At 51.2% G+C, this 16,302-nt stretch overlaps 1 protein-coding gene across 1 annotated transcript in view; it reads left to right on the forward strand.

Annotated features, from left to right (window-relative positions):
* Positions 1-16,302, forward strand: part of Cdh23 (cadherin related 23) — a 365,574-nt gene that overhangs the window by 80,107 nt on the left and 269,165 nt on the right. Inside the window, 3 exon segments of the mRNA XM_040732605.1 lie at positions 10,278-10,420; positions 11,130-11,177; positions 11,305-11,397. Of these exon segments, the coding sequence (XP_040588539.1) occupies positions 10,278-10,420; positions 11,130-11,177; positions 11,305-11,397 (284 nt within the window).

Below are 16,302 nucleotides of genomic sequence, written 5' to 3' on the forward strand. Positions count from 1 at the left end.
ACGATGGCTAGAGAGCCACTCACAAGATTGAGAGTGTAAGTGGGCCTGGCCTCCCTGGGGACAAATGAAAATACCATTTAAGGCTGTGGCCCCAGCACAGCTCCCCAGTGAAAGTGCTTCCTGGGTATCTGACCCCTCTGGCACCCAGTCCTTGCCGCAGACCATGAATCTACCCATAGAGCTGTGGGACAACACACACAGGCATTACTTGACTCCAGGTAGTTCTGATATGACAGTGAACCTGTAGCCAACTGCTGATAGGCTGACTTCCACCATAGACTCAGGTTTGACCCAGTGCTTGGAGGATGGGGCCCCAGGATCTACCTAGCCCTGGATGCCCTCTTTGGTGGTCACATTTAAGGGTACCAGTGAAAGCTGCGTGGACACAGCCTTGATCCTAAGTGTGGGGACTGTGAGTGGGAACTGTGTCCTGAGCTCCCGCTAGCAGGGCATCAGCAGGGTGGCTTCTGAGCAGGAAGGAGCCAGCTTGAACCTGCCACCCGTGTTTAGACTATCTTTGCCAGCCTTTAACGGGCCCTGCAGTGCTCTGTTTATTTTAATGATAATGTCAAGTTCAATTTGCCGTCATTTTTCCACATTTCCTTTTGTAAAGTTAATTGAACAGTTCAATGAATTGAAAAGTTTCAGGAGAAGGGGAAAAATAGCCCACTCTTATCATTGTTATTAAATCTTGTAACTACTGCTTGACTCTCTGGCCTTAAGAAAGGACTCCATCCCCCGCCCCCCATCCCCTACACACATTCCCGAGGGCGTTGGAACTGCAAGGACTTGAGAAGGTCAGACAGAACATTCTAGCATTCCTTACTTCGTGGTCATCTTATGCTCTACCTGCTGTTTCTGGACAAGAAGGAAACAGAGCCCAGTCTCCCTGTCTCCAGGTATGGCAGCCAGGCGATGCACCTTTGAAATAGGGGAGGGTCACCTGTGGGGTCTATTTCCCAATGTCAAGCACCACGTTGACATGGTACGAGATGTGACCAACAGAGCAATAGGGTAGACATGTCAACTGGCTGTGACCATAATGTGGTGTAACAAAAAGTACATCAGAGCCTGGGGACCTATTTGAGTGTCAGTGGGCTTGTCACTGAGCTGCCCAGCCCTGTTTCCTTCGTAAGTTTGTTGGACCCCATGGAGAATTGGAACATCTGGCAGGTGTCAAGAGCCCTTACTGGAGTCAGGACCTCTTCCTTGTTAAGCTGTGAGGCAGCCTTTTCTACAGGGCACCCTGGGGGGGGGGGCTGCTCCAGGCAGGTGAATCTCAACCCCAGACTTGGTTTCTGTCCTCCCCATGGACCACTATGATTTGGCCACTGACTCCAAGTTCCTTCCAACGTTGGTGAAGGAGTAGCCACTCAGAGACATATGCACCTTTCCCAGTGAGGACTGAGTAGGAGGCAGAGCATCCAGATGAATTAGATCCCCTCTGGCTCTGTCTCAATGCAGGGGATCCTGGAGGCAGCTCTGTTCCCAAAGCATCTACTGGTCCTTTTGTCCTGAGTCCGAGTCCTCACTCTCCTGAAGATGGGTCACTTTGCCTCTGTGAACCTTGGATTTCTTACCTGTATAGCAGGTGTGACCCTTTTATACAAGTGGGACCCTTCTATGTAGGCTATTGTTAGAAGTAAGTGACTCTTGAGCACTAGTGCTCAAGATGTGTGTTTGCCTTCTTCCTTTAGGCAGCAAGTGAGACCATCCTTACTGGTGTGGGTAGTTTCAGGAGAGCTGACTCTGGGAGCCAGGGGTGGCCTGAGGGCTCTAGAGGCAGGGCTGGCTCCTCTATCTGAGGTGAGGATTTCTGCTGGGGACTGCAAGGTGTGCCATGGAGGGGGGAGCTGGGCTGCCTCAGCCTCCAGGAGGAAGGTCTGGTCTTGGGCCCCTCTTTGGCCCTCCAGCTTCCCAGGGGGTCTGAGAAAGGGCTTAGTAAAATACAGGCCCTGAGGTCAAACCAAGTTCAGAATTCCAGAGGTGAGCAGAGAGGGAGCCTGCCTGTGACAGGGGAGAGGAGGGAAAACCAAGACAAATGAAGTGAAGGCACTTAATAGGCTGTCTGATCCCGAAGGGAGACAAATGAGACCACAAGCTACAAGGCCAGCTGGCTCTGAGGAGCATCCCGACCCAGGAGATGGGGAGTCGCAGCTGTGGTTCTAGCAGAGACCAAAGCCAGTCAGGGGGCAGGCTGGGTTCCTATCTCTGTGTGTGTAGGGTGGGTGGGTAGGGTGTTAGTGCAGTTCTGTTGGTCACTAGTAGGTGACGCAAGTACACACCTAGTCTCAGAAGGCCCTCATCATAACCCTGGGCTCTGCCATTGCGGCTGCAGAGCCTCCGCTGAGCATCCCTCAGATTAGCTCCCAGCTTGCTCTTCCCCTTGTGAGGTGAGAGGGGGGAGGGGGCTTGTGGCCTCTGCTTTCGTCATTTCTGAGGTGACCTCTGTACTCCTAGCCTGACTCTGTCCCCTCTAACTGTCCTGAGCCTGGTAGGGGCAGATAGCTAGATCCTTGGTCCCTGGATGGGGAAAGACAATGGGGATGTACCGCTGATGTACAATCACTGCAGGCCATAGATTGTAAGAGATTGGCTTTCATATGTCTTTTAAGGTTGATTAAAGTTTTGTGAAGAGTTCTGTAGTTAACTATAGTAGATAATGGTTGATTAGTAATGTCTGCATGGGAAAGGGCTGAGTCTCGCTAGCTCTGATGTCATCTAGGGCTATAGTAGTTGATAGGGCAGTTGTGGGGGGATCGAAGGGGCCTTGCCAACCTGTCCTGAGGCTGACCCACAGTGCAACAGAAATGTGAGTGGCTAGGGGAAACTAGGGGGAGGGTTGTGCCTGACTTGGGAAAGCGTTAAACACGATGAGAACACTTAGTTTGAATGTTGTGGGGATAATCACAGCTAGGCTTCTGGCTACTGCTCCTGCAAGGCAGAGTGCATTCACACCTGAGGTCATTCCACAGCCTCCACCCCAACTTTGGGAACATGCATGAATCCTAGTCTTCTCAGATAAAAACTTAAAGGCTTGCAGCTTGCCACTGACTGGAGTTTCTGTCCTTCCCCTCACCAGGCAGGCAGAGATCTGCAGCCCTTCCCTTCTGTGCAGATACCAACAATAACAGTAATAACAGTCATCTGGGCCATCAGCAGGGACCCAGCAGGGACTCAGGGAGCTGTGCTTGTCCACCCCTTGCCTGGAAGGCAGATGTGACTGGCTGCTGAGGGGCTGAGGCCGCAGTAGAGGCCGTGTCCCTAGCTCTATGCTTCCCAATAGCCCTTACCTCCCTTAGATCCCTACCTCTAAGACAGAGTAGACTGTCCCAGGACAGGACACTTGGCTGACAGAAGAGATTTCACAGCCCTTAGGAGAGAATCCAAGGCCAGTGCATAGGAGGCTATCTTCCCAGCTGTGTGGACATCAGATCCAGCATCCCAGGTCAAATGCTGCTGATTTGGGCTTTATTGGGTATGATTAGCCTTGCGCTCTTCTGCCCATTAGTGTAGTAATTAAGATCTGACTGTCCTCACTGTCTTTTCACCATGGCTCCAAGGTCCAGTGGGGACTCTCACCCTCCTCACCTCTCCTGAGCGTGGCAGGATGAAAGATTCTGCTGAGTGACCTGGGAATCCAGTTGCTTGTTGGGCTTAGTGAATGGGAGAGCCAGGCTGCTGCTCCCCCAGAGCTAGCAGGAATGTGCTTGAGATCCGCGGTCAACAAGACAGACGAGCACTCAGAGATGGGGAACCGTGGGGGCAGAGAGACCTCACGTCCTTTTGTGTGGATGTATTGACTGACAAGCTATTTGAGGATCAATTGTTACTGAGAGGCGAACACTGAGCCTGGGCATGGATGGCTTCAGGTGGCGGTGCTACCACCATGGCTCATTCAAGAGCAGTCGAAGGCAATGGGGACAGAAAGCATGACCCATTGGTATCCGTCCTATTGGGGACGATCACTAGGGCTTCAGGACGATCTGATTTATTTGTTTAGCTTTAAAATCTGGGGAGATGGCTCAGTGACTCAAGAACCTGGTGCATAAGCAAGAGGACCTGAGTTTGGGTCCCCAGAACCCCATGCCAGATAGGCATGGTGGTCTTCTTGCAATTCTAGCCTCAGAAGGCAGAGACCAAATCCTCAGCAAAGTGAGACTGGACACATCCGAGAGCTCCAGGTTCGATTGACAGACCCTACCTCGGTGAATAAGGTGGAAGAGGGATATCAACCACAGGCTTCCAACGTACATAGCACATGTGTGCACCCATGTCCACATGTGTCCTCACACGTGCAGACATGTATAAACACACACAAGAAAAAAAGAAGAGAATTTTTAAATTTAAAACATGCACAACATAGAATTTATCCGCTTGTCAGGGTAAGACTGCTGTTGGATAGACTGCAGTCTCCAGAGCACCCCCCCGTCTTGAAACTTGCAACTCTGTGCCTGTAAAACAGTAAGTCGCCCTCCTCTGCTTCCTAGCCTCTGAAGATGGGTATTCTATTTAATGAGGTACTCGGGAGAAGTAGGGTTGTGCATTATTTGTCACTGTGCGCTAGCTTTTTCCATTTAGCGCAGTACCTCAAGCTTCGTCGGTGCTGTAGCAAGCGCCAGCATCCCCTTGCTTCTCTGAACCTGAGGATCCATTGGCTGCCTAGGCTGTGTTTTACTTATCCACCCATCCATGGCGTCTCGGGCTGCTCCACCTCTTGACCCTCGTGAAAACTGCTATGGATGTGGGCTTGCCACGAGGACCCAATCTTCAAAGTCCTCCCACCCTGAGGATAGGCAGAGCCCCAGCCTGGCTCAGCACAGAGTGGAGATGGCTGGCTCAGTAGGATGGGAGGCCAAATGCAGAAACTCCTCTGGCTGCACTGATTGAGCCAGGAGGCTTCAGTCTGAGCCACTAAATCATGCCAGGCCTGGAGCGGTCCCCCTCTGCATCTAAAGCGGGAGCCATAAACCAGGCTGACTTACCGGCAGCACTCAGAGCTCTGTTGTTTATGGCCAGCGTCTGCTCTGATTGGTGGATTCCTGTACTGTGCCATTGTTAAATATTTGAATACGGGTCTGCAATAAAGCACACCAGGACTCCTACACCTGATTGCACATCAGTCTCCTAAAGAGAGGGTGAGGGCTCTCACAGGCACATCTCTGAAGACATGTGTTCTACACTAACTTCTGGAGTTCTCTAAGAAGACTCTTTTAGCGCCCCACCAGCCAGCAGGGTCTAGTAAGCACCCATCATGGCTCAGATGCACAGTATTTGAGGTTGTTCTTCAGAAACAGGCTTGTGATGAGTAGCAGGTGGTTGAGTAGGGAGGTTTCCAGGAGCCCTAGGAAAGGGGTGAGGATATGAGGCAGGGATGGATGGAATTTCTGATGCCGTAATAGATTAACACAGACTGGCTAACTTATAAAGAAGGGAGGTTCAGTTAGCTTGCCCTTCTGAAGTTCAGGAGCTTGGTGCCCACGTACAGTGAAGGTCATTCTCCTGCATCAGAACATGGGGGGGAATCATGTGGTGAACGAGACAAAGAGTGCTAGCTCAGGGATTTCATCCTTGTGAAGCCATTAATGTCTTTGCAAGGACCTGAGCTCATCTGGTTCTGATTGCTTCCTGAAGACGCCATTACCAAATACCAGCAATTATGAATTAGGGGTAGCTGCTAACATACAAGTTTTAGAGGACACATCCAAACCACATCATCAACCTCGTCAACACTGGAGGTGACTGGAGACGGTCTTAGGGAACTCCAGAAGTCAGTGTAGAACACATGCCTCAGAGACGTGCCTGTGAGAGCCAAGGAAACTGGGATCCATGTCCACTACCTCCCATCTTTATCCATCATTTCCCATAGCCAATCACTGAGTCCCAGCACCAGGGCCATTAGTTCCCTGGCTTTTCTGGCACATGAATGACATGGGCTGACTTTGGCAGAAATCATGGAATACTGGCCATTGGATGCTAGGTTGGTGTGTGGATGGGTGTGGCCCTGAGGGAGACATGGCACCAATTGCAGCTGTTGTGAACATCTCCCAGCCCCTTCGCATCATCATCACAGCTCCTAGAACCTGTGAATCACTGGACACCTTGCTACAAACAAGAACTCCAGCTTCATCCACTGCCGGTGGGAAAATAGAGTGAGGCAGGCACTGAACAAACCACTTGATGATTCCTCAATACGTTAAGCATAGAATGGCTCTATAACCCAGCAAATCTACCCCTGAACACATGGAAAACCATTTAAAATGAGAATCCAAACAATATCGTATACAGAGAGGTTCATGTCTGCAGCATTCACAGCCCTAAGTGGGAAATAACCCAAACCTCCGTTGACTGAGGAGCATGTGAATAGAATGTGTTAGATCCACATGGAGACCGTTAGGCAGCCATCAAAAGGAGCAGAGCTCTGACACAGGCACCAGCACGGACCAGCTAGCTGAAAGCCACACCCAAGGCCACAGACTGTGCTTCTGTTGATACGAACATTCAGGGCAGGCAAGTCCCAGAGATGAAGGTGGATGTGTGGAAGCCAGAGACTGAGAAGCAGCTTTGGGATAGGCACAGTTTCATTCGCGGATGATGGAAGATGGTTGCCCAGCACTGTGAAGGCCTCAGAAGGTACCAGATTGTACACTTTGAATTGTGGAGATGCCGAACTTTGTGAGGTGCGCGTTCTGCTTGTGTGGAGAAGATACTGGGTTTCGCGTGGTGCAGACTGACTTCAGATTCGCCACGTAGCCAAGGATGACCTTGAACTTCCAATCTCCGTCTCTCCACCTCCTAGGTGCTGTGGTTACAGGCATGCACCACTGCACATGGTTTGCTTTACATCACACCAACTCTTCTGCATCCAAGATGCTGTCATCTTAAGGTGGGGACCAAACTCCATGGGACATGTGCACCACAGGATCTCACAGCCAGGGGTGGTTATCCGCTAAGGGATGATGCTGGGGGCTGGGCTAGAGGCAAGTCCCACAGACAGACCTGATTTCTGTTGGGACAGTATGGCCAGAAACTGCTGGTGGAGCAGCTGACTGCTTTCCAGAGAAACCAGCTCTGGCCACTTGTGCTGAGCAGCCAAGAGCACTGGGCGGGGGAGGAGGTGCTCAGCTGGAAAACTGTGGGGTGTCTTGTCTTAAATATAATATTAAATCAGCACCTTTAATTAGTGCGCTTAGAAAAGGCCACTAGCAATTACCTGGGACACCAAGAAGGCGTGCGCTGGAAAGAGCCCGTGAGGAAGCCACAAAAGACCATTTTGAGCAGCACATAATTGTGGAGAAAATGGATAAAAGTCCGGGAAATTACAGGGTGGGTGACAGCAGCTGATGGCCCCATCCCTATCCTGCCCAGCGCCCCCCTCCCTGGGAGGACCCAAGTGTCAGGCTTGGGAAAGCCATTTGGGATATCAGGTTCAGCCACATGACCTTGGCTATAGGGCTGATGTAGTTTTCCCACAATACCCTTCGCCAACCAGAGCTTATCCTCACTGAGCCCTCCACCTGAGTCAGGGTGGGGCTGGCAGGTGAGGCCTGTTTTCTGAGGGCTGCATGCTGTAGATCTATACACTGTGGAGGATCAGGGCACATGGCGGGGACCCTTGTCTCCTGTGGGGAATTGGTCCGAGGCCTGGAAAGCAACTCTTTGTTTCCCAAATCTGACAACAGAGAAGTAATATATGTATGTGTGTATGTATGTATGTATGTATGTATCCATCATCATATATAGAGAGATATAGATGAGGTGTATATATATTCATGGAAACCAGGAGTCCAGGCTGGAAATGCCTGCACAGTTTTAGAATACATGCATACATACATACATACATACATACATACATACATACATACATACATTCAAGACTAGGTTTCTCAGTAGCTTTGGAGCCTGTCCTGGAACTCTCTCTGTAGATCAAGGCTGGCCTTGAGCTCACAGAGATCCTCCTGCCATTGCTTTCTGAGTGCTGGGATTAAAAGTGTGCACCGCTACTGCCCTGCGAATATATCTTTTTTTTTTCTGAGACAGGGTTTCTCTGTATAGCTTTGGAGACTGTCCTGGAACTAGCTCTTATAGACTAGGCTTGTCTCGAACTCACAGAGATCCACCTGCCAGTGCTGGATTAAAGGCATGCGCCACCACCACCCAGCTATGAGTGAGTATATCTTTTAGAATGCACTTTGTGGTTCATTTGGCTCTGAATTGACCCTTGTCATTTGGATATCAGGTCTTTGGGAAGATGAGCTTGATTCACCATCGAGTTTCACACATTCCACCCTTTTGACTTGGGCAAAAAAGGCATTGGGCTTGGCATGCAAGCATTCAGAGATGGGGGTCACATGATTCCTAATGTTCAACCGGGCATTTGCTTACTGCTTCTGGCTTCTTCCTCTGCAAGACGGGAGAGTTGGCTCCAAGCTAATCTGACCTTTGTCCATGCTCTCTTTCATCCCTCATCTCTCACCTCCTCCTTCACCACAAATGTCATCTGCCTCTGCCTTTTGACAAGGGAGAGGCCGTGTTCCTTCCATGACTCTCAGTATACTCATCTATAAAATGGGCAGATTAATGAGCACCAGACAAAGTCATAGGAGGATTGAATGAGCAAATTTAAGTGAATAAGCAAGAAAAGAAAAAAAAAACAAAACCAATAAACCAAAAACCCAAAAAAACCCAAACCAACCAATCAAACAAACAAAACCCTTTCCATTTTGGGATCCTGGCTAGGGCCTGATAGGAGCATATCTGTGGAATTCTTGCTTATTATGGAAGAACTGAATCTCAGCCTGGGCTTTCTGAGTGCAGCTCTGCCATCTGCTAACCACAGCCTGTGGGAAATAATGACGTCACTGGCTATTGGCTTAAAAGCTCCATGCAGACAGTATGGCGCATGGAGTTCCTTGCCTGCCTCTGCTCCAGGCTCATAAGCATTGGTAGTCACCGTGGGCTTAGAGCTGCTCTGCTGTCTGCCTTCCCAAGAAGCTCCTGAGTCACAGACCCGAAGCCTTTCCTTCCTTCCCTTGCTTTGCTCTTCGAGGCTGTTGGTTAAATACGATTGATCATCAGTATTTGGGGAGGAGGCAGTGCCTGTCCCATTTTTCAGGTTCGACTGAACCCTTAAAAGAAGGGAGCTTCTCAAGCCAAGGCTCTGAGTTGATGATGCTAGATCTTCCCTTCAGAGGCCTCCATAGTACATCTCCAGCTCCTAGGGACTTCAGGGTCTCCTGAGGCTAAGGTGAGCTGCTATCCCAGCCATTCTGGAACTTTGAGGATTTGGCACTTGTGCCAGGATCTTTTTTGTCCTGGGTAAATGGGGCAGTGGGCTTCTCTTCTTTGAAAGCCTCTAGGGAACCAGCGAGCCCCAGAACAGGATATTCTATAACAGGCACCTGATGCCTGGGGTGGCCTATACCCAGAGCATTATATCCTGATTAGGGTGACCTACCTTTCGGTCTTTTTGAGGAGAAGACCAGACTATGTTAGAATCTTGAAGTGACATGTCTTCTTAGTCTCCGTGCCCAGATGAAGACCAGAATGTTTTGCATAATCGTATAAATTAAAATCAATGTTTCTATTCGAAGAAGGTGGAAACCCAACTCAGTAGAAGTAGAAATAAAACAAAAGAGTGGGAAGGATGTGGTCATCAGTGCCCATCTATAACTGAGCCAGTACCTGGTCCTGTGGCCATGCACCTCCATCCCTGCAGGGATGCCATCTCCAGTTCCATAAGCTCTGCTAGCCTCCTGGACAGCCTCGTCCTCAGGTGTGCTACTCTTGTAGGTGCTGAACTGCCCACCCCCAACAACCCAATGGAATGAGAGCACGAGCCTCGGGGTTGACTTGGATTGGCTAGTTTGAGTTACATACTCATCCCTGAGCCAGTCATCATGGTGGGAGAGAGGGAACACTTTGATTGGCTAGGGCTGAGTTAGGCACCCAATTTGGGCCATAAGAATTGAAGTATCGAGGTCTGTTCTCATCTGAACCACCTGGGAAAGGTCTCCAGATTACAACTGGAAAGGTCACAGCTGCCCATTTCATACCCAGAACACGGTGAATGAAGGATCTGCGTCACAGTTGAGCACAGCCTGTGACAGGTGGAGAGCCTGCAATGATGCTGAGGAGGTTTTGGGGATGACTGTTGGCCTCCCCTGGAAGTTTATGAGGTGGCCGTGCCCTGAAGGATGCCCCATCATTTGGGCAAGGTGGAAAGCAAGGCGCCTTACTTCTGTATTGTCCTCCCCTCTCTCGTCCGAACACTCCAGGTTCTTCTGTGACCCAGTTGCTGGCCCGAGACATGGACAATGACCCTTTGGTGTTCGGCGTATCAGGGGAGGAGGCCTCCCGCTTCTTTGCTGTGGAGCCTGACACTGGTGTGGTGTGGCTCCGGCAGCCTCTGGACAGAGAGGTATGGCATGCGACTTCCTTGTCTCAGCCTTTTCCGGAGGAGCAGGGGTGGTCAGTGGAAGAGGGTGGCTCACCATTTTTTTTTCGGGGAGGATCTTCTTCCAAGGTTTCATTCTCCCTCTGCTGGGACCACTTGTCGTAGTGGCAGCTCTCTGCCAGGGCTGTATTGGACCTGAGGCTGGAGTGGGTTGGATGGGGGTTCTCAGAGCCGGGAGCAGCACTGGGTAAGCAAGAGGAAAGTGACCGTGAGGTCATCTCTTGTGGAATCATCTCTTGTGGTGTGGACTAGTCTAGATTTTCTAGAGCAACGATTGTGGTAGTCCTTAGCAAGTGAAGGAAATGGTCTGAACACATCCCCAGGCGGTGTCCCCTCCTCCATCTCAGGACACGGTTACAGAAGTGGTTAGTGGCTGGCTCAGCATCACACAGCCATGTGGAGGCACAGCCAAGAATGGCACCCAGGTTCTTCACTTTGTCACTCAATTGTCTTCAGGAAGGATTCAGATTCCACATTTGCTTCCTCAGTAACAAGGGCCAGTGCTAGCTTTTTCAGGACCCCTTTGGACACCATGCCCAATACTGTAGCCCTTGCTGCCACATCCAGGCCCAGGCCCCGGGCCTCTCTAACTCTGTTCTCCCTCCCTCCCTCCCTCCCTCCCTCCCTCCCTCCCTCCCTCCCTCCCTCCCTCCCTCCCTCTGTCTTCTTTTAGACTAAGTCTGAGTTCACAGTGGAGTTCTCCGTCAGTGATCATCAAGGGGTGAGTGTCCCCTGGGTCCCTGTAGCCCTAGGAGGGTTGTTCCTGGACTTAGCAGGTTCCTGGGGTACACGGGTGGGAAGAGACCAGAGGGGAGTGACAATGTTGAGCCCTGTGCCTCTCTCCCCAGGTGATCACACGGAAGGTTAATATCCAAGTTGGAGATGTGAATGACAACGCACCTACGTTCCACAACCAGCCGTATAGTGTGCGCATCCCTGAGGTAAGAACATTCTAGGTCATGTGTGGGATGGAAGGGATGATGGTTCCTGGGACCACAGCTGTTCTCCAGTCCAGCTGGGGTGTGTGTATGGCGATCTCTGGGTACATGCGGATGCACTGTCCCCTGCCCACACTCTAGCCTGGGTTCCACTTGGGGCCAGTGAGAGCCGTCCATCCTGTTGTTGAAAGAATGGCTGGACGAGTGGGTGGAGCCTCAGGCCTGGGAGAAGGCCTGCCCTGCCAGAGCTCACCCCCATCTGCAGTTAGTAATGGAATAGGAACCGGGAGAGGCAAGTGTTAATGCCTTCTTCCCTCCCATCTGCAGCCTGCTGTGGGCCTTGGACAAGGCAGATGGGCAGGTCTTACCCCAGACCCCACTTGCTTTGGCCAGAATCTGGTGTCTGCAGGCCTGGGGAATTTGCAGGTGCCTAGCTGTGTGGTCTGGCCTGCAGTTCCCCAGAGCTTCTGTTCTGTGTACTCTGAATATGTTTGCATGAGTGCATGCGTGTAAAATCAAGCCATCGCTGGTAATTGAGAACTACAAATTATTGCATTACAAACGGTTCGTTAATAAGCTGGCTCCTGATGGCACCGGGGCTCTCTTCGCGTGCTGTCCCTCGCGATGGTGGCTGATGGCAGTCTTAAGGGCTGGCAGTTAGATATGAGAAGACCCTGACAAGACTGATAAGGAGCTTCTAACCTGGGTGTCCCTCAAGGCTGCCCCCAGGGCTCTAGCTGGGGCAGCAGCTGGGGTGGGAATGATGGGAGATATAGTCCTCTGGAAAGGCAGGCTGGTGCCAGACACTTGAGTCCTAACTCCTCTATTCCACCTGTCACTGGGGAACAAAAAGCAGTAAGAATATTCCCTAGGCTTATTCAAGTGGGAGAGGGACTTGCCCAAGGTCACACAGATGTAAGTCTGACCCTAACTTCTGGGGCAGCAAAGACTCCCTGAAGGATGAAGGGATTTTGTCTCACAACCCAGAGATCCTGGTCTTCGTCACTCAATGGTGAACCAAGGATCCTAACACTTGTGCCAGTTGGAGGGCAGGAGGGCAACTGTGAGGTTGGGACTGTCCAGTGGTGCCTGGGACAGGATGGCAGGAGAGAGCCCACATTCATCAGCACAGGGGCACAGTACCCTGACATGCCTAGGGACAGCAGCCTGGCTTCTGGCTCTCGCTCACTTGGAAGTGCCCCTAATTCAATTAAGGGGCTCTACGTGCCAGCCTGCACTCTGAGCCTGGACTCAGAAGCCAAGGGCATGGCTCAGAGTTAATGATCCTTGTGCCCATTGCTCAGCTGCCATCCTGGCAGGCCCGGCTGTCCTCTGTCCTCCCTGGAGAGAGGATGGCAGGCAACAGCAGTGGCAAGAGGACAAGCAGTCCTGTCCCTCCTTCCCAGGCCTTGGGCTGGAGGCCAGCTCTTTTCTCTCTCATCCTGCAGAAGGGCAACCTGCAGAATACAGCCCTGCTGGAACCCCCACCCCTGGGGTCCTCCAAGTCTCTTGGTTTCTACCATTGTACATTTAGTTAGCAAGGATTGTCCGGTGTCTGTCCTGGCTTGGTTCTGTGTGGCTCTCATTCTCAGGAGGCCTGGGAAGCTGCAGAAACAGAATGTTGGGGCTCAAGGCAAATAGCCTGGGAACACACCCATGCCCATGCATGGTCTCTCGCCCCTCTGGGCCTAGTCTTCCTTGTTACATAAGAATGAAGGGTGAGGTTGATACCTGGCTAGGAGAGCTGCCGCAGAAGGCACGCAGTGCTGGAGGGAGGCCTGTGCAATTCACTTGCTTGTGAGTAGACACCTATGGTCACTCTGTGGCCTGATACTTGATGCTGGCTTTGGGGCTGCTCACCGTGTCCAGGGCATATGGGTATCAGCTAGATGGAGGCCCAGACATCTTGGCATGGCCCAGCCTAGGCTTGGTGTGGTCACCTGAGCTGGAACTGAGCTATTTGGCTCAAGCCCCAGCTCTGGAACCAGCACAGGCCCTGGCCCCTGACCTGGAATGGAGACCATAGTTCTCTGCTTGCATTAAAGGTTCCCTGGACCCATGGTCCATTGGAGAGTCAAGTTCCATGACGGAGGCCTGTGAATGGGAGCAGGGTGAGACTGAAGACCAGAGTGGTGGGGTGGAGGGAGGAGCAGGTTTATCACAGACCCTTCTGGGAATGAGAAACTAACTGCCATAGTGTCTGGGACTTCCCAGGCTTCCTGGAGGACGTAGCTCCAGTAGATCTGATAGCAGCATGAAGAGGGACAGTAGAGACAAGGGGCCTAGCCTCTTGTCCTTGTCAGGCATAGATCTGCCACTGCCTGTCTGCCTGCTTGATGTGTGTGTAGAGTGGGGAGGGGGAGAGATACAGCTGTTCAACTAGGGGATTGAGCAGGACTTTTCCTATTAAGAATCTAAGGGTAGAGCCTAACAGGGGATGCTCTTTACTGCCTAGGACTGCCTTTTCCTTTAGGGATGGTGGAAAATTCCTAGACTGCCTCTATCTATTCACTCAACTCCCCTATGAGCATTTAAGCCCCTGTCCCAAATCCCTTACCTTCCTAGCCTCAATGTCCCTAAGCCTGGGCCCTGATGATAGCTAGTCTGTGTGGCCAGAATAGCGTGGCTGTGATGCTGACACACTGCCACTCCCTGCCTTGCCAAGGATGTACCAAGCTCCCGTGCATGGAGCATGCAAGTAGATGCAGGACATCTGTCACAGTGCATTAGAACTGCGATGAGCCAGGGGTCCTCCAGTGCCCAGCAGAATTTCCTGGGTGACGTCTCTGAGTGTCTTCCCACCCCATGTGATTTTGCCTCAGTAGATCAAGGAGAGCTGGTCCAGGGATCTGATTTTGTGCATGGGTCCTGGGGCTAGCCACGCTTAAGCAAGACAGTGACCCATCCTTGCTGAGTTCTAGCCATCCTTTTACCTTTTTCTTTTGGATGGGGTCTTGTGAAGCTGCCTAGGCTGGCCTCAAACACCACCACATGGGGGAGGCTAGAAATATGCAAGCTGATGACATTGTGCCCAGCTAGGTTTGGAGAACTTCACAGGGTGACCATGAGTGTTTCTCAAAAGTGCTGAGAGTAGTTGTCTAGTATAAAAGCCCTCAGCAGTCCATGATGCCCATGGGGACCTCAGTCCCTGAGGTCAGGAATTGTGGGTGGGGGACACTTAAGCCAAGGTTCAGTCCCCAGTCTGTCCAGTCCTGTGCCTGGTGTCCCTAAGGGTCTAGCCTCTCCACCAGGGGAGAGCAGACAGGTGTGTGTTTGTGTTTGTTTGTGCTGTCTTCCCTCCTGCCCACCCTCCTCCCTTCGCTAAGCGGCTCTCTGTGTAATTATCCATTTTATCAGGGCGAAAGGCCCTGCAATTCACTTGTCGAAGCTCTAACGAGGGAGCTCGGATGCTTTCAAGTCCGTAAAGAAAAGGGAAATCCAGCTAGAATTGGCAACTTAATTCACCAAGCCAGCCTCGACAGACCTCATTAAGCCCCCGTGTATTCATTTCAGCCTAATGGCTGTCACGCTGACTGCTGTTTGATTTGCTGTAATAGACTTTTATGGCCTGCCAATTTGCTGAAACGTGTTTGCCTGTGTCTGTGCCCAGCGGTACTGCTCCACTACCTCCGTGAGGGGGCCTGACTTGCCTTGCTGACCTTCAGTGCTGCCCAGTCTGCTCTTCTCTGGAGGCCAGTTCCCGGTCCTGCAGGGTGCCAGGGGAAGTGACCCTGATGCCGGGGTATTTGGGCAGGAGGGTAGGTGTGAGATTAGAAGTCCGGAAGGGCTGATGGCTTCTGGGACAAGCAATTGAGAGTCCCCTGGAGTCTCAGGGACACTGTGTCCTTGATGTCCGCACAAGTGGAGCCTCCTCAGCTGGGCAGCTCCGGCTTTTATCCATCTGGTCACAACATACCTTCCACCTCACTCAGCTGAATCCTCCTATCAACGGAGGGCTGGTTCAGTACGTTCAGGCTGCCTGCCTGGCTTTCTCTATTCCCATACTTACCTTTCTAACTCATTAAAGTCCACTTCAATTGAGCCTTCAGAGCCCAGGTTGGATCTGAGAAGCCTGATCTTCAGCGTGCTTTTTTTTTCTTTTGTCATAAACACAACAAACATTTGTTGACCAGCAGCTGGGCAGGGGCCCTGAGATGACTTGGGTATGCAGGACAGGGGAGTGGATTCCCCCAGTTTCTAGTTATGCTGCTTTCAATGAGTGACTTACTCTCTCTATTCATATTCATTCTCATTGTTCCCTGTACCCCCTATGCCTCTGTCTGTCTGTCTGCCTGATTAAAAGGGCTTTGCACATTTTAAGCAAGCGCTCAAACACTGACACATAGCCAGACCCCTCCACCTTTTATTTTGAAATAGTCTCACCAAGTGACCCAGGCTGGTCTCTGACCATTCAGTCCTCCTGCCTCAGGCTCCTGAGTAGCTAGAATTACATGCCCACACCACCAGGCCCAGCTTGGAGCTCTGCCATCTTCTCTAGAAGATGAATGACAATATTTGTCACCAGTAGGATTGTTAGACCTATGCTCATGTAGGTAGGAAAAGTTCTTAGCCTAAATGCTGTTGAATAAGGTTGGGATCTTCATCCTCAGGGGAGGCCATTCTATAAAGGGAGAAACCAGTGAGTGATGTCTAACTGTGTCTCCAGTTAGCAAATGTTATGGTGGCTTTATGTGTGCGGCCTAATGGGAGCATGTGTGTGTGGGGGTGTTTCTAGGTCCTATTAGGATGTATAGGAGCTCATTAGAGTAGGCAACTAATATCATGTGTTTCCTGGAATCTTTTGGTATCTTTTTTTTATATACTGGAATTTCCCAGAGAGTGAATTAGAACCCAGATTAGAGTTCTGAGGCAAGACGGCAAGATGGTAGCTGGGGACTAGGAGTATAG

This window comes from Mesocricetus auratus, unplaced genomic scaffold (genome assembly GCF_017639785.1).
Source record: "Mesocricetus auratus isolate SY011 unplaced genomic scaffold, BCM_Maur_2.0 Super-Scaffold_100027, whole genome shotgun sequence".
Lineage (NCBI taxonomy): Eukaryota > Metazoa > Chordata > Mammalia > Rodentia > Cricetidae > Mesocricetus > Mesocricetus auratus.